We start from the raw sequence: 25,577 nt of genomic DNA on the forward strand, positions 1-25,577 counted from the left end.
TGTCTGCATAGCAAACGCAAATGGTTGATATTTGAAAATGCTGAAATATCAATAACTGTATTTTATATTTTGTTGTTATATGTTCTATATTCTTTCATGATTTTTTTGTTAGAGTAACCCTTTTCAGTGTTTGAATAATTTCTATTGATTAAAGCAATCATTTTCCAACTCTTTATATTTGGGATAATTTATCTAGCAGAAGAAAATTTGCCTTAATTATAACAAAGTAATTTATTTTGTGATTTAGAGCCCAAAAACTTAAAAAAAAGAACTGACGGTGAAGTGATAAGCACTGCCCCCTATTATCAGAGAGCAATTTTATCCTGAATAAAGGTGCAAAATAATGCTGGTGAGCTCTTCCTGAAACTTTTCAATAACTTCAACATAGGAAGTAACGTTCTTAAATATCATCTTAGAACTCAGTCAGTCAGGGTGAATTAACCCCCAGAAGAGGCCAGTGAAATTTTTGTGAACATCAGATTTTTCAAAGATGCAATTGCTTCACCCTTCCTGTCCCTCATATAAAATAGGAAAGAAGTAAAGATTTTCTTAGTGGAAATAGGAAAAAGTATCCAACTACCCTCCTGTTAGCTTATGCTGCTTAAGTAAAATACAGTGAATAGCTCAGAAAGACTTCCATACAATTTGGAAATAAACATAAAACAAATGAGTATAATAAAAAGAAAACCATGGGAAAAATTAAATGATTATGAGTCTCTCCTGTTTTTAAATTGTCAGCCTTGATTAATTCCACAAATTCTACCCACTAAGCATATTTCCCTCAAACAAAGAAACCACTTGCTTTTCTTGACTCTGTGTGTGTGTGTGTGTGTGTGTTTAAACAAATGTAAGTTTTAGTATTATCCAAATTATATAATAAAATTCACCTGCCAATGGGTAGACTGAAGATTTTTTTATTAACTTGTTATATACCTCTTATGAATCTAGATTTCAAAAAGAAAATCTTATCAATTGAAAACACAATTTAGAGTTTTAAAATTTCTTTTTATATTTCACAATTGCTACTAGAAAGCATTACTTTAGTTTAATCCACAATTTACTCAGAGGGATGACTCCCTGGAGAGACATGAAACCACTTAATCAAGTGCTATCTGCTAGCTGGAGATTCTCACCACACAGGATTCTCCCTAGCCATCTGCATAGCTAAGAATAAAATAATATCAATAGATAATTTGGTAACTCTTTACAGACATATACTTACATGTCTTAAATTTCCAGAATTACATTTATAAATAGTCTGGTCACAAATACCAAGTTCCAATGTGACTAAAATTTTATTTGAGTTCTTATAACCTAAGAACTTAAATTTTATTTAGTTCTTATAACCTAAGCATTTAGGAATTAAATACTAAATAACAATTGTTGGATTACATGGCAGAATATAAGACATATAAGATAAGTTATAACTTTCTATAGTTATAGATTGTAGATTTTTCTATAAAATTTTCTATAAAGTTTTTCTTTCTATAAAAAATGTAGATTTTTATAGAACATTGTTCCCATGTTTTATTTTATTTACCTGCATGCTAGAACCCAGAAAAAAATTATTCCCATACCCACCAACAGTGTCACATGCTTGCACTCAGCACAAGCTGCTATGGATTTTCTAATATAAACATTGAGCTTTACTTATTTCAACATATGCCTGTTGTAACTAGTGGATCTTTTCATATATATGTATTTGGAAATATAACAAACATTTTGCATAATGGTGACATTAATGAGCACCCCAATGGGAGAACCATACCTATTTTACATAATTCACAATAACTTTCATTTATTGAGCACATACACTAATATAGGCACAATATTAGAACTTTATACATTTTCTGTCAAGCCATACACAACTTTGAGAAATAGGTATTACTAACTCCATTTTGAATAAGAGTACGTTCTCTAAGTCTACATAGTATTTAAGTAGCAGAGATGGGATTCCACTTGGGATGTCTGATTCCAAACCTCATCCTATAATTCACTCATTTATGCATTATACCCTTAACTATCTATGGACAAAATGTTATTTGCAAGCTTAGAAAAAATGATCTATTTTTTAAAATATCAATATTTTTGCCAGAAATTATGCTTATATGAAAGTACATCATTTTCCAAAGAATTTGAATTTCAGGAATCCTATTACACCATCCATTTTCAGCCACACAAAAAATATATTCAGTATTTTTGCACCATGAAATTGCAAGGACTATAAAAGGACTATACTGATTAGCATTTATTTTGGTCTGAGACGTTTTCTGTTCCATCTGGCCCTAATATATTTTAAAAGAGCTTTACTTTTCAAATATTTCCACTTAAAAATATTTTCCTAAATTACAGTAATTGAAAAGTAATCGACAAGATACATGTAAATATAGGAACAGAAATGTATATATATCTGAATAAGTGATAGGAAATAGGTGGCACTCAAACTTTTAAGCACACATGGCAGACATTGCTAATTGATCAGGACGATTTTTCACAACAAACGTAGACATGCCCCAGGAGTCCTTCTCAACACAATATTTCAGGCACTTTAAAATTTTTGATTTTTTAGTGTTAAGATTAATTTATTTCCACATTCATTTATGGTGATTTTATCAGGCACTGATCTAGGATCTGATGTGAAACAGTGCACACACACACACACACACACACAGAGGAATAGAGTAGCCTGTGTAACATTTGACCAGGAGCAAGAAGAACAGTCCAGCAGAGTTCAGAGTGGTTGCAAGATCCCTGTATTAAGAGCACAAATGTTGTGATCAAGAAACAAAGGTGAGGTAGTTGTAGCTGGAGTGGAGTAAAAAGGGATAAGTGTGGCTGTTATATAGAAAATTGACTGTAGGGAGACAAAAGATGGAAGCTGATTGGTCCATTAAGGTGATGACTACGATAATTAAGGCAAATAAGATGACGGGTGCTTAAACCATGTAATGATGGATGTGGTGAATAATCGTCCAGTTTGGGATTTATTTTTAAGGTGGGTAGGCAAGTCTTCATTATCAAAGTGAAATTGAAAGCCTTGGTTTTAAATGAAGTTACCTAGGGAGTGAGTATAGATTGTGGAGATGAGCGGTCCAAGGGAGAGGTCAAGTGTTAAACGTTACAGATTATAAAGCTGGAGGAGAAATCAACAAAAAAGACTATGAGGGAGCAGTTAGTCAAGTAAGAGGAGAGCTAAGAGAAAGAAGTGTCCCGGAACCCAGCTGAGGCATGTTTTCTAGAGGGTAGATGTCAATTCTGTCAAACGCTGCTTAAAAATTGAGAAGATGAAGACTGACCAACAGGTGAGGCGCAAATGAGCAGGTCATTGGTGATTTTAATAAAAGCTGATTTAGTGGATTAATGGTGATAAAAGTTTATTGGGTTGTGTTGAAAAGAGTGAAAAGAGAGGAAGTAGAAACAGGAAGAAGACCACTATAAAAAATTTTTCTATTATGGTGAGCGTAGCAATTAGCTGGGATGGAATGTGTGTTTTAAGTTATGTGCCATTCTTGATAATCAATAGTAGCTTAAGGGTCCAGCATGTATTCATTTTCAATATTGCATGTATTTTTAAGTATTATTTTCAGTGCTCAGTACCAAATCCTTTACATTACAATCCTGTATTATTATCTGCAGCATTGTTTATGAAAATGATTAGCTTTAGTGTTCTTTAATAACTTTTAACATAGTCATAATTGGGTACCTAGGGATAATACAGTTTGGTTTTCTTTCACATCCTTTCTTTAACTGATGTTTTGATCATACATCTATCATATATTTTGAGCCAGTAGAAAACATTAGCTTTCATATTATTCACCAGAAACCCCAAATTTGGAACCTGGGCCCAAGTTTGTAGCCATGAAATTCTTCTCTATGTTGCCCATTGTAGTGAAACAATTCAGTATTTTTATAAAAGATTTTTTCCTTACAGGAAAGACAAGCAACAGTGAAAAAGGAAAAGGGTGGTTCCCAGCAGCCAAACAAAGTGATTGACAAGAACAAAATGCAAAGAGCCAACTCCGTTACTATGGATGGACAAGGCCTACAGGTATGATTTTTTTAATCCAAATGTTTGTAGCTTTCATATTTGTTACTTCCATGCTCTTAGAAGGGCATATGTCCAGCTATCAACATGTTTATTTAATGTGCAAATTTGTTCAGTTGACAATTTCAGAAACATTTTTATTAATTTATCAAGATGTCAATTTTATAGTTGATTGACAGAGTGACATTCTGATTGGATTAATCATTTATGATGTTATCTCCATTTAAACTCAACTTGGTAAGAGATCTTGTGTCAATCTGAGGTTTTTGCAAATTATTACTAAATATACACCTTTATTATGTACATATGCATTATTTATTTCCAAGTATACGTTCTCCGTACGTATTATTGTATCTATTTGGAAGTGATTTTGACTCACAAAATGTCTTCAGAAAATAATAAAATCAACTCTACTTGTGTGGAATTTTTTTCTAAATCAATAATAAAAATAAAGAATCTGGGCTTCCCTGGTGGCACAGTGGTTAAGAATCCGCCTGCCAATGCAGGGGACATGGGTTCGAGCCCTGGTCCGGGAAGATCGCACATGCCTCGGAGCAACTAAGCCCACGTGCCACAACTATTGAGCCTGCACTCTAGAGCCTACGAGCCACAACTACTGAGCCCGAGTGCCACAACTACTGAGCCCGAGTGCCACAACTACTGAAGCCCACATGCCTAGAGCCCATGCTCCACAACGAAGAGTAGCCCCCGCTCACCACAGCTAGAGAAAGCCCGCGCACAGCAACGAAGACCCAACACAGCCATAAATAAATTAATTTTTTAAAAAAGAAAGTTTATTTTAAAAAATCTATTATAATTTATCCATATCTTCCAATATTTTAAGTTGAAATTGAAACTCCATGTATATTTCTAGTTTAAGTTAACACAGGTAGCTCAAAATCATGTTTTGAGTACTTTAAAAACCTCTAAATTACCCCTAGGGTCTCTGACATCAAAAGTAACATTTCTTTCCATCTGTATTTTAAGACATCCTACAGATTGAATCTATTGTAATTATTTGCCTCTGTTTCTCACTCAAACATGAACACAATCAAAGAATTTGGCTTAATCTATGGATTAAGTTCTTTTGTTTTGTTTTGTTTTCCTACCTATACGTTTCTCTCTTCCAATTTTTAGTTCCTTTCCTTAAGAATATGCTTCAAGTTTCATGTTCTCCAAGAAAATTTACCAACTTCTTACCACACAAAGATATATTATGTCACATACTTGTGTTCAATATACATGATTTTATATCTTTTTTTCATTTGTTATTGTGTCTGTGATTCTGTGGGTTATTATGTCTTTTATATTTCTTAATTTACAAGCACAGTTGAGAGCACACAGTAGTTGCCTAAATGCTTGCTTCTTCATTGTTTTGAATATCTCATTGAAAATTTAATAATTATTGCTTAAATATTGATAACCAGGTTACTGTTTGTTTTGACATAATAAAACACATTGTGAATAGAATATTGTTCATTAATTATTAAACTCAAATGTAGAAAGAGGAAATTTGGAACAATAAATTTTTTTACATTGGTTAGAGAGTATAGAAGTTAATTATCGAAAGAGAAAATCAGCGTCCACACCTTTTGAAAGGCATACTTGGGTGTTAAGCAATCTCATTGAAAGCCGCAAATATGAAATCTATTCATAATTTTGATAGCAAAAGCTATTAGTTTGTTAAGTGATCCTGTGAAATTTTTAGTGGAAAATAATCAACGTTTGTAGTTTTAATAAGTCAATTGACAATATTGATTAGTTTAAATCTTTAGTCGCTCTGGGTTCCTGCAATGAAAATAACAAAAGGGAAACCTAATTTTGAAATTCAGGTATATTTTACATATGGCTCGGCACATACTTCTCAACATGGAAGGGAAACACGCATCATTTGTTAAACAGTATATGCTAGGCACTGTGATAATATTTTATGCGTATTAAGTGACACCTCTCAATGAACATATGAGATAATTATGAATTCTTAACTCTCCAACACATGATAAATATTATTATTACCACTTTAAAAATGAGCATATTGACGTTCTGAAGTCAAATTATTCCTAGGGCCTCACAGTTAGTGAGGTGTGAATGAGGACCATCTGACTCAGAGTTTGTGTGTTTTACTCCTAAGATCCCTGTCTCCTTGGTTAACAAATTTTAACAGGTCTAGAAATGCTAAATTTCTGACCACCTTGCTCTTCCATGTACTATTACATTGTTGCAAAGTTTGAAATAAAAAGCATGAATGCACTAGAATTATAACTGCTTTAGTCTCAGTTTCCTAAGATTTGTATAGTTACATCTGACTTTACTCAGACATCAGAACCAAAATTAAATGTTGCATGCAGAGTGTTCTAAAGACTTTAAACTGACATAGCAAGGTAAGTTGTGTTTTCTTTTTTATTCAAAAAGGATCCAAAATTTTCAATCTTGTTACAACTAAATTAGTCACATCAAAAACAATAGGTGATTAACTTTCTCTGTGGATGTGTTTCATTTCTCTAACCAGATAATAACTTTTCATAGCTTTCTTTGACATATAAAAGTGTCAGGTAAAGTTGTCAGTTAGCAAAGGGAAGACGTCAGCCCTTATAAAACAGCAGTAAGTAAGTACTGTAATCGTCATCATTAACATTTTTAAATTTAAAAAAATTGGTATATAATCACATGCAGTGGTCTGTTTCACCTCAGCAGAATGGACTAAAATATGATGCACATAGGTATTCACATAATTTGGGAGAAAATATTTAAAAGGTAAGAGAATAAAATTATTAGATAGCCATTTCATACAAAATGGAAAAATAAGTAATTTTTGTTGTGGTAATCAATTTTAAAATAATAAAATGCTTATTCTTTATCATAAAAGGTAAAAAGATCTTACAGAAAATTAATTTTTTCTGCAAGTTTTAAAAATTATATATATCATAAAAAAGCATTGAGTTGCAGCCCAGTTTGCATATAACTCAGTGACAGAAGAGATCTACACTACTTAAAGACTATTAATCATAGTTAAGCACATTCATCTTACTTCTTTCCAGCTAACCAGCATAATGATCAGGATTATTATTTCTAATTAGAGGAAGTAATAGATCATGTATAACCTTAGGATGAGTCTCATTAATTAACCCGAGTCCTAGGGGACTTCAGATAGAGGTGGTTAGGTACTCCATCTTTGTCATCGCTCATACCATAGGTTTACACTTAATACATATGATCAAATGTAATTGAAACTACAATTCCTTAACGTGCAATAGATGTGAAAATACAGATGATTATCCACATGTGAACAAATAAGTATAAAAACAGAACTGTTGTTTGAACTGTATTAAGCCAACGTTACCTTGTCCCTAATTATTCTTTGAAAAAAGTTTCCAAGCATAAGCATCACTTGCAAACCAAAAAGTCTAGTTTGTAATACTCTTAGCGAAAGATAAAAAGGGGAACTTTTATACTGAAATATCTAAAACTGAACTAGTGTTTTCCCCACCACAACTGCTTTTCTCTATCCCTACTGTCTTTATTATTTGTAATATCTCATTCTTATAGTTCTCAATACTGTAAACATACATATACGCACTATACAGAAATATATAGAGTGTGTATAAAATTAACTCCTTTTCTTTGATGATATGTGTGTGTGTGTGTGCCCACTTGGAATCCTCAGGCCTGTTGATTCTTATAATCAGCTCTTCACTGTCATTTTAACTCCCTCTCTAAGTCCAGAATTACTATTCTATACTTTGAGTATATAACAACCTCTAAAATGAGTCCATGTCTCCATACATATAATGTGCTAGGTTATAAATGGAACGAAAAAAATGGAACTGAATAAGATAAGATGTGTCAGGGCTGAGAGTTGGAGTTGTCTATAATTTTAAGTCAGATAGTGGGATTAGGCGTCATTAAGAAGTGAGGAGTAGGGACATCTCCAAGACCTTTGGCCCATGGAACTGAAATGATGAAGTTGCCATTGACTGAGATGGAAAAGGGTCTGGATGAATAAAGTTTGGAGCAAAATTTCTGATGCTGTTACATATCCAAATGGAAATGTCAAGCAGGCAGACAGATATGTGAATCTAGAATTCAGGGGTGAGGACGGATATGAATTTGGGAGTGAAAGGCGTATTGATAGCACTAAGGGAGAGCGTATCTGTAGAAACGAATGGTTGAACTGGGATCCCAAACCAGTCTGACCCTAAAGTCCTGTTCTTCAATGTTTACTGTATATGATTGAAACTGTCCCTTTATGTGAGTAAATACAATCTCACGTGATTAGCTCTATTCTTTATATAGGAGAATCCATTCTGTTTGCTATTGCAGTGTCCTTCACACCTAATTTATAACCATTCTGCAAGATTTCAAGTACCACACATGCTGTAAAATATTCCTGAACACTTTCTCCCACCGTCAGTATTTTCTTTGCTATACTGTATTACCCTATCCCGATTTTTTTTAAAAACTGTTTTGAGAAGCCCAGGACTCTGTAGAGATGCCTCAAGCACAAGAGTGGGGTGATGGGAAGCTGAGAACAGGGTCAGAGTTCTTTCACACTTCAGACATAGTAATTTGCTTTTCATCTGTTTTATGTACTGTTCCACGTGAAATTACTTCAAGTGCTACAAAAATATCTACTTCCAAATTCAAATAGTTTTAGGCTAACAGAATTTTAAAAATACTTGTATTTTTGTCTAACTGCTTCCCATCCCACTAAAATCTATAACAAAATGCATATGACATTTTAGGATGACAGTACATCACTTTCCAAAATAACTGAGTTTTACATCTTATTTCAGAGTTATTGTATGAAAGTAAAAAACCAAAATTTGTCCTGTTGAAGACTATATTAGATACAGTTCAAAAGAGAATTAGTGAACTTGAATACAAAATTGATACATTAGTGCTATCTAATCCTTAGATCCCATTCAAGTTTCACCAGTTGTCTCAATAATGGCTTTTATAACAAAAGAAGCTAGTCCAGAATCGTGTTAAGTTCTCTATTTTGGTGGTCGTGCTATGTTTACATAAGAGAATGTCCTCATATGTAGGCAATCCTAAAACTCAGGGTTCTTTTACTAAGGATGAAGAGGAATATGAGAATTAAGTGACAAATTGCAGTCTCTGCCACTAAGATGCTGCTTCTTATTTCAGGACTATTAGTGAACACAGAAGTTGTTTATTTTTAACTTGTAGATTTGAAAATGGCTATGCAGTACTGTAGGTCTTTGGCTCTCAAATCTAAAAAACGCTGCCTTTGGTCTCCTGGCACCTAAATTTACTCTGCTAGATTGACCTTCTTTTTATAGTAACAAAGTTTAGCAGAATTTAAAAGCTTTTTGAATGAGCATTGAAAAAGATGGCGATTTGCCTGAAACCTTGACATTTCTTGTATAAATACCACCATTAAATGATCCCCTAACACCAGAGTTTTAGTGGTTTTGATATTGAATCACATACTACTCCTTAAAAGGAGGTTGCATTAGGTCAGGTGTGTTATCTGTTAGAATCATTGTCAAAGGGGCACTATTCCACAGTCCCTGATAACTTACAAATAAATATCTAAAGTGTCCAATTTTTAATTTTTATACAGTCTTATTTTACAAGCGTAATTTATGTTAAGGGGATATGTGAGGAAAATTTTGCTAATTTGATTTTATTATTTACTGTACTTCCATTTTGGGTTCTTGACTTTTATCACTTGTAGCGTATCATCGTTATCCTAAATTCTTTATCTAGATTCTCTCCTATTTTTCTAATCCATTTGATCTAATCATCCATCTACTCACCCCTGACATCTAGGGTGAGTAGATGACATCTAGGTTTTTATATTTTCAGATCCTCTACAGACTATAATATAGTCTAGTGGGATCTTTATTTGTTTGTAATAGTGTTTCCTCAGAACACAATTTTCTGTAGCGTGGTACTGTCCTTTATTTGATAAATCATAATTATGCCTTTAAACATTTCAATTAATAAATATTTCTGAAAGTTATTCCAAAATATATTTCCAAATGAATACGAAAATTTGCCCAAATGAACTTAGTGTAATCTCATGTAATGGTAAGCTGAATATTGAATTTTGGGACGATCATCCTAATTAGTATTTGGATTCAGATGTTATGTTTTGCTAAAATATTTTATTTACCTTGAGAATCTCCCCTCTCTTTAAAAATAAAGAAAAACAATTCAAATTAAATGCTAAAATCCACATTTGTTAGGCTTACTTTTTGCATGTGAAAACTTTAGGAGTTCTCTCTGATTTTGTAATAGAATGAGAAGTAAAGGAAACTGAATACTAGTAGTCAGAGGTGTGTTTTGGTGTTTATTTTAATGGTGGGAAGGGGAAGTCACATTGCAAGTTTATAGCACAATGTCTTAAGCTAGTAGGTACTTTCTGTCCAGTAACTGATTGAACACATGGAGTTCAGGGGAGAAGAGCTGAGAAGTTACTACAGATCCAGCTCATCCATCTCATCTCCCAACTGAATGAGAGACAAATCAGGCACAAAACCCATGTGTCCTCTTTACAAGAGGAAGTAAAACAGAGTCAGAAAGAATAGATTGTAATGGGAACAAGTTAGGTAAGAGTATAAGAATTGAGAATATTTTACTCAACCTTCTCATATAGTGTGAAGATTTCAACAATTTCCCAGTGCCTATACTCATTAGAAAAATGGCATTTCACAAGAATTGGAGGAAAATATGTTGGTAAGGTATTTTAACTTATATCGTTTAAACAAAAGGAAGAACATGATATGGTGAAATGGTTGTTTTTAGTCTTCTCATTAAATATTTCAGGTACTTTCTAAGGGAAAAATACCAGAGCAATGAAGGACACTTTGACTCTACTTTCAAAAAGTAAATTGATCTAAAACTTTTCAACTTAGTATTTAGAGGACTGCGTTGGTTGCATATTTTTGTTATTAAAATATTGTTTTATCAAACTGTGTTTAGATGGGAGTTACATAGGTATACACTGAATAGGAATACTCTTATTTAAAACAGCTTACCTCTTAACATTGAATTCAAGTAAAATACAAGTGTTCTGCTTTGCCACTCTATCAAAAACAATTTCTGCCCCCGACCGATGAAGTGCTAGCACCTTACCTGCTTTATTTCTGGTGATACTTTTCACTACTAAATGTATATTTATTTGTTTGTTTCTCTTTTTAAAAAACATTTATTTATTTGGCTGCGTCGGGTTTTAGTTGCAGCACGTGGGATCTTCGCTGCAGCATGTGGGGTCTTTCCCTGCAGCACGGGCTTCTCTCTAGTTGTGGCGCGTGGGCTTCCCTGCGGCATGTGGGACCATAGTTCCCTGACCAGGGATTGAACCCGTGTCCCCTGCATTGGAAGGTGGATTCTTAACCACTGGACTACTAGGGAAGTCCCTATTTGTTTGTTTCTTGTCTGTTTCTCCACCAGAATATAAGCTCCACTAGGACAGGCACTTTTTTTGGTTAAATCGAGAATGTATAGTGATGAAAGCAGGGCATGGCATATAGGGACACAATCAATTTAATGGATTCCTGTTTAGCAAATAGACTGGATTAACTGGCATCTCTTCTCAAGCAGGAAAAGAAAGCATGGAGGAAACATTGTATAGATGGGGACTCTGACCGAAAGTGGCCTCAAACCATCTTATTTAGATTCTAGTTCACAAGTGGTTGGGAAGATGGATTCCAAATGTGCTATAAAGCTCTAAAGTAGGGATTGTCTATAAGAGTAGGGCTCACTTATACTTTGGTCCCTTTCTTTTCTAATCTTTTTTACCACCATAATCTGCTCTATTCTGGATGGTTTACTCACGATCCCACGGATTGTACCTATTGTTTTCATCTCATAGCTATTGAGAGGTTATTCCCTTTTCATAGCTGCCTTCCCCTCTGCCCTATTCCTAGCTAGAAAATCACCTCTCTTAGTGGAGTGGGTATGTATTTTGATATATATGGAGTCAAAGCACAAGATTTAATTATGTTGCTAATTAGATCTGTTATCTATCCTCTATCTCTCCACATTGCAGAACAAAAGAACCATATTCTTGAATTTGCTAATTGGCATTTCATGACTTAGAAATAGCAGGGGGTTCTCTTTATATCTAATATAAATAATTTGTCCACATATTCAACTTTTCTTCTAGATCACTCCTGTTCCTGGTACTCATCCACTTTTAGTCTTTGTGAACCCCAAAAGTGGTGGGAAGCAAGGAGAACGGTATGTTTTTAAAAATCACATTTATTTACTATGTTATATATCTGTAAAAAGATAAACTAAATTTATAGTATAAAAACATTTAAAAATATTATCCCTCATGGTTCACTAATTTTAACGTGAAATAAGTGGTGCTATCATCTCTATATAACAATGTATATTGGTATGATCTCCTTGTTTTTACAGTTGAAATTTTAATATAATAATGGCGTTTTGTAAATATTTTTATTATCATATCTCAGGTGTCTGAATTCTCTCTACCCTGCCTATCACCCCTAGCCATTAACAAAGAGCTTTGCATACAACATGGCTCCATAAATACTGTTGAATGAAAATTGGTTCTCTAAATGGTCAACAAGGTGACTTCAGGTAAATGATTGCCCAGTAGTTAGAAACAGAATTTTTATCCAGCTTCTAGACAAAATATATTATAATGATTTTCTGCATGTTCATTTGGAGAACATGATGCCATATATCCTGGAGAAGCACAGTATATTTAATCAGAATAATAATGAGCTGCATTATCAGGTATTTCAGTATTCATGTGGACAACAAAAAATTTTCCTTTTTGTAAAATTAACGATTAAATCATAATATTTAATGAAAATCTGAAAGTCACCACATTGAAGAGTAAATCTTATGTCCTTCTAAGAAGGAGTGTCAGAAACAGAAATGCAGTTGTACCTGTCTTAATAATTTCTAGAACTCTTTACTAATTCCAGCCAAAAAATGAGCAATCAGATAAAAGCACTCACACAGACACTATGATAATAAAATAGAAATTTACATTGTGGTTTCACCAAATAATGAAATTGAAATGTTTCCATGAATAAAGGAATTTTGAAAAGTAATTTCCTTTCCTACCATTTAACTTTCCAGCTTCATTTCAATTAAATGAAGAATGGTCATTTTCCATTCAACAAAATATTATTTCTGCTTAAAAAGTTTTCCCTTTTATCACCATATAGTTATACTTTTAACTCTGCTAAACAAGACAAGTTATTTTAAATAACTAGTGACTTAATAATATAAAATATTTACAATGCTTTATTAAAGAGAATAGTTGCCTCACTTTTAGGTATATAAAATAATAATTAAATAATGATGCTAAAATTATTTTCTCCTTTCCTACTCACAGTTTGTTAGTTGTATATATTATGGATATCTTGAAAAAGAAGTAAACTCTTCACAAAGCATTAGATGAGACTTAAATTCATGCTGGAAATTAGAAACAAATGAAGTATCAAGTGAAAAAAAATATACTTCAAATGGAAACATTCCCCTCAAATTAAGATAAAGTTAATCACGTAGAATGACCCTTAATTGAATATCTGCCTCCCTCTTCTCCCAGTACATAAAAATAATTTTCTTTAAATTAAAAAATATGTATCTACAGATAGATACACTGAAGTCATCAGTAAATTAAATTTAATGGGGGGGGGGAGGGAGGATATTTGAGTGCTCCTATATGCACACCCACTTATGCTTTGTCCTTTATACACTAACAGGGACCATTCAAAGTCAAAAGAATTGTAAATATGTTTAAAGGAGATCTATTATTAATGCAGTCATAAATTCTCCTGAATGCATAAGAAGCATCTTTCACAAATAATGGAATTCTATTCAGGGTTTTCCTTTCAAAATATGTAGGTTTTCTTCTTTGATGTATTAGATAAGCAGAAAAAGGTAACAGAATTGTATATTCACACATAGTTTCCCATACCAGTCAACAGGTGTGAAAATGTTCACACATCATTCAGACAGCAACACTTGAGGGAATCCAGTCTCTACTAGGAACTGGGGATGAGACAGAAGACACAGTCATACAAGGAGGCAGACACGTAAACAGATTTACTACAGTAACCCCAAGGCAAAAGCTAAGCTAGGAATGTTTAAAATAAAAGTGCTATGGAAGTTCAGAGGAAGAAATGATTGTCTGAAGACTCAGAAGTCTAGCTTTTGAGTTGGTTCTGATATAAGTAGATGTTTGCCAGGTGAAGGAAGAAAAAAGACAGATGTGTGGAAGGGGGTGTGGTGTTTTGGTAGGGAACCAGGAGATATTCAGCGAGGTTGAAGTTTAAGAGGAAGGAGGAGAAAGACGAGACATAAACTATTTTAAATATAATAAAATATTTTATAAGTAACTTGCCACTGGCAGGAACTTTGCATCATGGAAACAACGTGACTGTACTTAAATAGAAGGCTGAATAGGCAAGACTTTTACAGAGCTGGTGAGAGAACTTGTAAGGCAGTGAGAATAACCAGGTATGATAGACATTACTCAGTTAGAGGGTACAGGATTGTCCTTGATTTCAGGTGCTGGGGAAAAGGAAGTACTGAGAATGACTCTAAGATCATTCTTGAGACGGTAGGTGACATCATTATTCAAGATCTAGAATGTGAGGGTGTTGCACAAGAAAGTGGAAGGATATAAGTAGATATTTGGAGAGTTTCAGTACACATAATATGAATATGTTAAGATATATAGTAATATTTTCACATGTATATATAAAAACTAATTTTAAAAACTAAATATATTCCTTCACTTTTAATATTTTGTCTCAGAATTCTGATATGGGATGTGTGTGTACTTAGAAACATTTCTGTTGCATTTGTTATGCAAAGATCGAGTTCTTTCAGAAAAAAATGAAATGTTTAATATGTGCCTGTAGAAATAGTTTAGCAATTTTGTGATCTAGCTCATCAAGATGATTGTTTATGTGAAATAATTAAGCAGCTGAAGTCACAGTCTTTACTTTCATGCATACAGTGTCCAATCCCATTTTATATATGGGATAAATAACTTTCATCTCTGTTAGACTGGCCCAATAATCTGTAAATTTCCCAAGGATCTATTAAGAGAAGATATTTAACTAATTGTATACTGATATTTTTAAATATTTATTTGAAATCTTATTAGCTAAATAATATTCAAAAGCAGGATAGAGAGTGTTCTAAATGCATGTGCATATTTAGAATAAAAATTTGGAGATATCACTAAATTTTATTTTTTCCTTCCATATTTTCATCTTTATAGAATTTACAGAAAATTCCAATATCTACTAAATCCTCGTCAGGTTTACAGTCTTGCTGGACATGGACCAATGCCAGGGTAAGCCTATATATATTATTACCATTAATTCATTTAATACTGATTAATTAAATAAGCAGCCAGACAAACCTAGAAGTAATGTTATTCAAATACAGCAGCCAGATTAGTATACAAAACAACATTGAATATCAACTACATAAGAGAAACTAATGCAGGTGCTGTTTTTCAAAATGGCCTGTTTCAGTAAGATTTTCCTCCTTTCTAAATATTGTGAAGTAATTCTCATACTGCTAGTAGTAATGTTAATAAGAATAATCACACCACAAATATACACATATATTAGCTGGGTCCTTAAATTACTGAACCATCTATGTGTTAGAAGAACTGCTCTCCTTCCGTTTGCTAAATATAAGACATGGATCTACTACAGAATAAAATATTTTTTTTAAATTTTTAATTCTTCTGGTTAACAAAGAATGGAAATCATAATGATTTTTTCATTTACTACTTACAAACTCTAATACATATCACTCTTTTATAAGATACTTTATTAATAGGCAAGATGTAGTGAAATACAATTATTTTTCAACAGATACCATATACTTTTGATATCACAAGTACGCACTGAAATAATTCATTGTTAACTTGGCCTAGTTAACTAATTAATGTCATTTTCTTCCACTGATCTGATTTCTCTCTATCAACATGATAGTAAACATTAGACCAGATGAAGTAGAGAAAAGCTCTAAAAATAAACTTCTTTAAAAAAAAAAAAATCGGTATGATTAAAATAAGTCTTCTAGGTTATTCTCAGAAATGAGAAACCAAATGTTAAAATTGTCTTTTAAATGCTCAGCATAAAATTTATGCCATCGTATATCATGTTAGATAAATGTAAATAATATGCAATTAATCAGCACAGGCTCCCACAATTATACTCATCTTTTTCTTCCATTGCCTGCTACCTGTTGTGCAGGGCCAGTTCCCAAATGCTGAGCCGTGATGTGTGGAACCTCCTTGCTGTAGAAGGCAGGCTCACCACAGGAATTTAGTTCAGAACACTGCCTTTGTCAAACTCCAGACTCCACCAGGTAGAGGATCATGATCAGATTATTGGCTAGGTGAGCCACATGCTGGAAGTTCCAGTCTAGTTAAAGACAAGAAAAAGTGAAGTCTTGATATTCACACAGAAGCTCAGTCAGGATGCCTCTTTTTCTTGTTCTTTAATATTCTCTGAACTTCAAAGAAGTAGCTCTTAATCTGCAGGATTAAGGAATTTTGCATTAAGAAGTTTAGCTACTCCAAGACCTCTGTAGCTCCACCAGACCAAGTAAATCCAGGATTTGCTTGTATTTTATAGTTAAACTAAATACCTAATGACTCTGCTAATTATAAACCTTATCATTTAACCACTGTGTCGTCATGGTCTTTTCCGTGAAATGAAGGAATAGTACCTGCCTCATAGGCTAGTTATAAAATTAAGTTGGGTGTTACCCATGAAGCATATAAAAATGTGCTTGCCACATAATGTGTCCTCGATGACTGTTATTTGTTATCAATATCATTTATTAATTAATAATCAATAACATAATCACTTTGTAGCTCTATGTAAATTTACTGCAATAACCTTGATTTTAGCCTTGTTTTCTCATTTCATTTCATTTTTTTTCCTACTCCACTTTAAATATGTATTACATGTTTCCTTTTACTCTTTAACTGTTAGCCATCCTATTATCTTCTCTAGTTTAATATACTGAAAAATAAAAGTAATAAGTGTACTTGTACAATTCCACGCTACAGTGAATATTATTTAGAAATTAAGTTAAGGGCCCCACTTTAAGCACTACCACCTCTCAAGGATATTGTGAATTGTTTGTGCGTATCCTCCAAGAACTTCTATAAATATAAAAACTACTGTATGTATAGAATGTATTCATATATATACAATGTATTCATATATAGATACACACATATATGTGTTGCATAGATAAATAGATTTTTTAATATAACTTAGACTGTAGTTTTTTTATTACTCTGCAACTTGCTTCCTTTTACTCAAAAGCATATGGTGGATATTGTTTGAGTTCAGTAGGTATTGATCAGTTTAAATGTTTTTAAGAGCTGCACAGTATTCCATAGTTTTGTTAACTATTCTGTTATTGGGAAATATTTATATTGCCTGCACTTTTAAATAATTGGCATAATTTAAGTTAATGTCTATCAATTTATCTGTTTTTCGAAGCATATTCAAATATTTTCAATTTTATTTCTCAGGTTCTGCCAAATTACTATACAAAAAGTTTGTATCAAATTATAATCCCAGCAGCAATATATAATGTTTTATTTCCCACGCCCTCCTTTAAATTGGCTATCGTCAGTAATTTTTATTATTGTTAAATGTACTAGGTGAAAATATATCATTTTTATTTGCATGGCTAATCAATTATAAAGTTGAATATGGCATTAATTAGATTGACTTTTCTATAAACAACAGAAATATAATCTGGCTTATGATGCAAAATAGAGTTTACTGGAAAATTATGAAGTAGCTCATATAATTAATGGAAAAATGAAGAACTATGTTTCAGAAAGGATAGGAATCAGGACAATTTGAGGAAATTATTACTAAAAAGACAGAGTCCGTAGGAGTTACTGCTAAGAGAAATTGATTCAATTGTTTCTGGTATTTTTGCTTCTATATTCAAAATTTATATCCCCAGGAGAAGCATATTTATTAGCCTCTCTTGTTTCCCATGCCACAGCCTTGGCTACTTTGGGATGGAGCATCTTGACTAAAGTCCTGTCAAGACTATTATCTAAATTGTTTGTCTCCTCAAAGCCAAATGAGGATGCTATATAACCTGAGGATGAAAGATGAATTCTTGGTGGGAATAAACAATAGGTGTTCACCACGGTCCAACCATTGAGTTATCCAATATCTCTTCTTTTCTGAACATAAAAGTTGAAAAAAAAATACCAATCAACATATTGCTACTGCTAAATATGTAGCCAAAAATACACATCCTCCTAAAATGTAGACAACCCCAAGTCTCATATTGTTTCTATATCCAGCTTCAAGTCCTGGTTCTCTAAAACATCTCTGGAGATGACTATTTTCTCCTTTCCCTTCATCCATTTGGTCTCAATATACAGAAATGTAATGAGAAAATTACATATTTAACTATGAATATGAATTTCATTAAATGATATTCTTAATAATACAAAGAATAAAACACACGTAAAGTCTATAGTCCTGGTTTTACTACTGATTGAAAACTGTAGCTGAAACGTAAAACATTTCTCAGCTTCTTGGAAATGTTTCCCCAGCATAGTTACTCAAATATTTTTACCTGATAGGTCTGAGATTTTGGTAGTACTGCTTGTATAGGGCTGAATTTGTTTCTCGTGTGCCTTGAACGACTGGTATGGTAGTACCTGACAGTATTAGTACTGTTTATCAAATATTTCCAGATCTTCTGCCAGGCACTTGATTTTGATTTCAGTCCTTTCACCTTAGGTATTAAGAGTGGCTATATGGCTTTCTCTTACAATAAACTATGAGCAGAAAGTAAATTTTCCACTCTTTCTTTTCCTCTACCACAGTGACCAGCAGTATTCAATATTGGCCTGTTGGTTAGCTTGGATGCCAGAGTGAAAACTGCACGAGAGAGCCCCTACCCCCAGCCCGCTTACCCCACATCCCTGTAGAATGGATGATAAAGAAGCCTCTGTAAGGTTATACCACGAAGATTTTGGGTTGTTTGTGACTGTATGTAACCTAGCCCTTACAACTAAACCAATGATTGGAGTAGAGGTCCTATTAGTACTCCCTTTTCCCATTATATAGCAGCAAACCTAATTTCTCCTTGGAAATCAGAGTCAGTTATACCAGTTAACATCCTATCTGTCTTTTTGCCTATTAGTCTAGTGGTATGAGGAGCCTCAAAATATCCAGGTGTTAGCTTCAATTCAATGAAAATTTTACTGTCTCATATGCTAGCATTCCTCTTTGGTGTTAAAACATCTCAACCATAAGAGTTCAAAACCAAGGGAATGTGAAGCAAAATATTTGAAAGTGAATGTATTAGTCAGTGTTCTTTAGTAAAACAGACCAATAGTATATATGTATAGAGAGAAATTTATTATAAGGAATTGGCTCACATGCTAATTGAGGCTGACAAATCCAAATCTGTAATTTGATGTTCCAGTTTGAGTCCAAAGGCTGGCAAGCTGCTGTAGAACTAGGAAGAATCAACATCCCAGTTCAAAGGTGATCAGGCTGGAGAATTCTCTCTTTCTTGGGTTAGGGTCTGCCTTTTGTTCTATCAGGCCTTCAGCTGATTAGATGGGGGTCACCCATTAGCCAGGGCAGTCTGCTTTATGAAGTCTACTGATTTAAATGTTAAATCTCATCTAAAAATACCCTCGCAGAAACACTCAAAATAATGCTTGATCAACTTTCTGGGCATCCGTGGCCCAGCCAATTTGACACATAAATTTAAGATTCACAGTGAGTATTAAGTGTAATTGTAAGTTTCATCACCGAGCTTTACATTTGGGTTCCAGAACCATGTTTTCTGAATTGGGTAAAGCAGCATCGTATAATTCAGGGCACATGATACAGCTGTTCGATCATACACCATTGAAGTGCTCCCACTGATTCAATGACTGAGTCTTTAGTAGGTTATTTCAGTGTTCTGTGGACAACTGTTTCTCCCTGATAAAACATATAAGAAGGCCTTTATGTCACAGGGGCATCAGCCCACTGTCTTTCTTCCTTCTCTGTGAATGGTATTCCTTGAAAGGAGACAGCAATATGTGAGACACTATGATAGTGGTTAAGGCATTCAGTAAGTCATTTGCTATGACCATTGACACAGGCATAATGGGAAAGAAAAGTAAATCCAATTGCTAGAACAAATGTCTAGTTAGTGAGGACAAATGGCTGCAGTTGCATTATGGAAAGGGTCCAGGGATTTTAGGCTACCCTTAAGTAGCTGGCTTAGGTTCCCTTGAGGTATAGCAACATATTGGAATTCACTAATTGGTTCATTTGATGACAGTTGAGTATTCCAGAGTCAGTACCTACTCTTCTTGTTGAAGATAAATTCATGTTGTTTATCCGTTCCAAAGCTTCCACCCCTACCAACATGAACATGAGTGTTTTGAACACTCACTGGGAGTGACTAAGAAAACATGCTAACTGACATTTCTTTGGAACAATTATACTCCCAATTATGGGTCCATTCTGAGAAATTCACTTATATAAATTTTGCTTCCATCACTAATTCTCCATTCTTACCCTTTCCGAGTCCTTAATAGTGTGAGAAATATTTGTTAGTCAGTACTATTGAATTGGTATGTTTCCTAAACTCTAAACATCTCTCTGTCCAGAAAAGGTAAACAGGACATTTTATGGTTTGAGATACTGCCCAGAGGTCAAATGGCATTCTTTTCTGTCCTCAAATTATTCCCAGTTTATTTGTACTGCCATAGCAGCCTACCACCAGCTACTTCTGATATATCATGGAGAGGCACTGGTAAATCCGTTTTTTTATCCTTAAACGGTGAGAATGGAGAACTCCCTATGAGGGCATAGGTATGGGTTGAAGGAGGGGTTGGGAGTATAGCCAGATTCAGAATATCTGAGTGGTGGGCCTAGGCACTTCAATTTCTTAAAAGCTCCCCAGCTGATTATGTGGAGATAGCATGGAGAACCCCTGATTTAGTAGATTAATTACTATATAATAGGTATTATAGGACATATTGATATGCTACAATTAGAGTAACTTCCCCATTAAATTTATAATAATTACTTTAAATTCTTAGACAAGCATTAGTTTTTTACACCAGCAACCTATCGTGATCTTTGTGTTTCACATGTTTCAAATTTAGAAAAGAAGTGTCTCATAGGCCTAGCTTTGGCCACGTGCCTACTGCATTGTTTGGGTCAATGCAGTTGGTTTCCTTGTTTGATAGACGTACCAAAACTGTATTCAGCAGCATGTTTCCCCACAGTCAAATAAGGCAAAACCAACAGATGCTCCAAACAAGCATTTTGTCTTATATATACTAAACTTTTGATTTCTTATGTAAAACGTATGCTCTTTTTTTTTTTTAACATCTTTATTGGAGTATAATTGCTTTACAATGGTGTGTTAGTTTCTGCTTTATAACAAAGTGAATCAGCTATACATATACATATATCCCCATATCTCTTCCCTCTTGCGTCTCCCTCCCTCTCACCCTCCCTATCCCACCCCTCTAGGTGGTCACAAAGCACCGAGCTGATCTCCCTGTGCTATGCAGCTGCTTCCCACTAGCTATCGGTTTTACACGTATGCTCTTTTATTTGCCTATTTTCCTTTTGATTTATCTTTTTTGTGTTCATTTTTAAATCTTATTGTATAAATATTATCATCATTTTATATATGTTGCAAGTGTTTTCTTCTCATTTGTTCTGTGTGCTTTCAGTTTGTATATTTTGTTCTTTTTCTTGTCCATATATAAATATATAAAATTTTCATTGCTAATTCTACACTGAATGATTTCTCAACTTTATATTTTAGAATAACCTTTCCTCAAACCAAAATTACTGAAATATTTTTATATCTTTTATTAATTTTTCATTTTGTTTTCAATTTCTAACCTTTAATCTTTAAAGGTTACATTTTTCTTAGAGATGCGTTGACAGACTAGGATGAGGTAGGCATGGAAAATTTTTTTCCTTCAGATTGAAATCTAGCTGTCCCAACGAAAGCTGTTCATTTGTCCACTGTTTCACCACTGATTTGACGTACTTCAGATATGGTGAAATAATATATATGTTAGACTGTTGCTGCCCTTTCCTTTGCTTCATGGATCTATTTGTTGATTCTCACTGGAGACTGTTTTATATAATGTAACTCCCTAATTATTCTCTCAAAATTTAATGACATTTACTCTCTTCAATGTGTTGTTATTTTCTCGAGTTTTTAAAGTATGAGTTTGAATGGAATGGTATTGAATTTCTACTTTCATCTCGATAACTATGAGAATACCCTGTTTTATATCTGATGCCAGTGCCCAGGCTGCATGCCCAGTGGTAGACGTGCACTTCTGTTAGAGAGCTGTTCCTCAGTTGTTATCCAGGAGGCAAACGCCCCAGGTAGCTCCTCTGAAATGGGACCCTGGCCAAGCTATGCTGTAGTCCTTCACTTAATCCCATAGCTGACCTCACGTGTCATAACTCTTCCCATCCCTGTTTCTAGCTGTGCCATCCCTGATCCTGGGTCAGCCATGGGGGCAGAGGGTGCCATTTGCAGCAGTTCCCTTTCAATGTATTGCTTTCTGAGTTGTTCTATTCTGTAAGGTCTCTTTACTACTCTAATTTGTGATTTAATTTCATTTCTATTCCTGGTTTATTACTTTTCCAATGCTACTATAGATACACTTTTTAAAAAATAAATATTTTATCTGCCACCCTGAGCCTGCAGTTATTCATTCTTTTAATTTCCTTTTTTCCCCCATTGTTCCTCTTTACCATACCAAATTTTTAGATCTTTTCGTATGCCTCTCTTCTCTCGTCCTATCTTTATTTATTTCTTCTTTTCTAACATTTTGTTTAAACGCTTTTCTTGATGTATCGAAACTCTGCTAATCCCTAGTGTAAATTATCTGGTAAATACCAAAACTCTCTGGTCACTTCCCTTTTTATCTTTGTTTTCAAGATAGAAATAGATGTTTATTTGTTTGTCTTTATTGTATCTCTTTACATAAATTCTCTCACTCTGATAATGACTATTTAAAGATATCTGAAACTAGAGTCTGTATCATGTAAGTTGTTTCTTCCTGATGAAGCATATTATGATATAATTGAATGAATGGTTTTGAGGTATAAATTAGTTGCAAAAATGAAATATAAAACATATATCGCTCACTGGTCTTCACAGAATGAGATTTTTTTTTCCTTCACAACATTAAAATAAATATGCACATCTCTAGCTGTTATACCAACTGCATATGCTAATGTGACTTATGAAAAGTTAATATCAAGTTTTTTGTATACTCGTGATGTTGGTTGTTCCCTTTTGACTATCAGCTTCATGAAAGTACAGATGGCTTTTTCTCATATCATCCCTAAAATATTTAAGTAAAAAATAACAAGTATTTATTGAATTGAAAAAATACATAAGATAAACATTTTTTAATTATGTAAATTATTTTCCAGATTGTTCAGCATAGTGAACAATCACAACAATGAATTGTTTGTGAAATAGGTGCTTTAAAAAAATCTTTGGTTTCATCTACCTGAACTAAATGTAAAACATATATAATTTAAAAAATAAAATTTAACAGTCAACATACAGATTCACATATTCCAAGTATCACACATATTTCCATAGTAAAGCCTTGGAATACATTCTCCTGTTAAAATAAATTTGTAATTTAGAAAACACATAACACATTCCACAGATTTCATTACTTTCTTAATTTAAAATATCATTTTATATAACAAAGTTTCTACCATATTTTACTTAAATAAAAACCCTCTTGAATCAGAACTATGACATATTACATATGTCTCTTGTTATGAAATCTTGTTGTGTCAGAGAGCTGAACAAAATCCTCAAAATGCTAAGAAAATGTTCATCAAAATTCAATCCAGCTCTACTGCAAATTTCCAGGAAAAAAAAATCGTTGCTTTGCTAATGTAAAAACAAAGCACTCAATTGACCCTTTCAATCCTAATGATTAATCATAAAATATGATGCAGATGATTTTGCAATCCCCCCCAATTAAATGTGTGAGCATAATTTTGTCTCTGCCTTGATCAATGGAGTGACTGAGTTTGAGAAGCGATATGTGTGTCTGTATTAAAGATCAACATGTTAAATACAAGTAACAAAATGTAACATGCTCCTACAGTTAATAGTCCTATAACTTCTAGCCTCGTGAAAGAATTTTGGGCATTACAAGTCTATAGTCACTTTCCACAAACATCAACAAATCAATTATTACTTTAAAGATGTTGAAAAATCTGAACTTTTGTTACTCATTTCACAGAGAAAAGAACAGCTCAATAACAGACTGTAGATCCATGTGTTATTGTTTAGAGGTGATTGTTTATCCAAATTCCTTGAACACTCTAGAAAAATAACATTTTCTCCTAAGTTGGCTGTTGGAAATAACCAATGCATTTGCGTATATCCTTCTACCTGTTTCTTATTTTATTCTACAAAAGTCAAGTTTCTAATAAGTATCATAAACTATTTTATTTGACTATCCTCAGTTTGCTATTATTATCTAAGCCTGTCCAGCAAGCTCCCTGGCACAACTTTACCATCAGCTCCAGGGAGTCAACTAACAGCGTCTTACTAATGAGTGAAAATAAGAAAACTCATAGCAGATGATTATCTCAGAATTCATTATTAATGATAATGTAGTAACCTACTCCTATAATTTAATTAGAAATAATAACAGTGGACTATTGAATGTAGTCCACACTCAAACAGAATAATGATTCAACAACTAAGTAAAAGTGAAATGGTAGTTTAACAATAACAACAGCAGTAAATATATGTAATAGTATTAGTAATATAAATTGATTCAGCATATATTAATTCAGTGGCTACCAGGTGCCAGGAAAAAGTCTTAGCACTGCCATTCCACTATGGACAAAAGAAACATCACTTTCTGCCCTCATGGTCTTAGTGGAGGAAGGCACACATTAAACTAATAAAATATACACATGTCAGCAGGGAAGGTAAACAGAGTGTACATTGGTAGTGAGTGTTCTGTGATGGTTATTTTAAATAGGCTGAGCAGGGAAAGACTCACTGAGTATAGACATGAAGGAGATGAGGAAGCAAGCAAGCCATTTGGTCATCACATAGAATAACATTTAAAGCAGAGGGAGGAACAAGACTAAAAGCATCATGATGGGAGAATATTTGACACAATTGGGGAACATTAGCAAGAAGGCCAGCGTGGCTGGAGCAGAGTGGATAGAGATAGCGTATTAGAATAGTACTGGCGGGCCAAATCACATAGCGTCTTACAACTACTGTGACCATAATAATTAAGTTGACCCAGGACTCTTCTGGTTTATTCCTGGTGTCCCAGCATCCAACTCAATTTAGTATTAGCATAAGAATTTTGTATTTTTAGTTTAAGTATTATTATTAATGGGTACATTATAATAGACTTGAGGGGTTTGAGAGCTCATTTGCACATCCCGCTTCTGCTGTTATCCTCTAGTCAGATGTAAGACACACACATGTCCAGTGAGCA

The 25,577-nt window shown here is 33.6% G+C and overlaps 1 protein-coding gene across 2 annotated transcripts in view; it reads left to right on the top strand.

Annotated features, from left to right (window-relative positions):
• DGKB (diacylglycerol kinase beta) overlaps nt 1-25,577 on the top strand; it is a 645,545-nt gene that overhangs the window by 200,387 nt on the left and 419,581 nt on the right. For both annotated transcript variants that reach the window (XM_061197732.1, XM_061197733.1), the window contains 3 exons: nt 3,932-4,048; nt 12,183-12,256; nt 15,291-15,365. In XM_061197732.1, coding sequence (XP_061053715.1) covers nt 3,932-4,048; nt 12,183-12,256; nt 15,291-15,365 — 266 coding nt within the window. The remainder of the gene's footprint in view (nt 1-3,931; nt 4,049-12,182; nt 12,257-15,290; nt 15,366-25,577) is intronic.

Source organism: Eubalaena glacialis, chromosome 8 (assembly GCF_028564815.1).
Source record: "Eubalaena glacialis isolate mEubGla1 chromosome 8, mEubGla1.1.hap2.+ XY, whole genome shotgun sequence".
In the NCBI taxonomy this organism is placed as follows: domain Eukaryota; kingdom Metazoa; phylum Chordata; class Mammalia; order Artiodactyla; family Balaenidae; genus Eubalaena; species Eubalaena glacialis.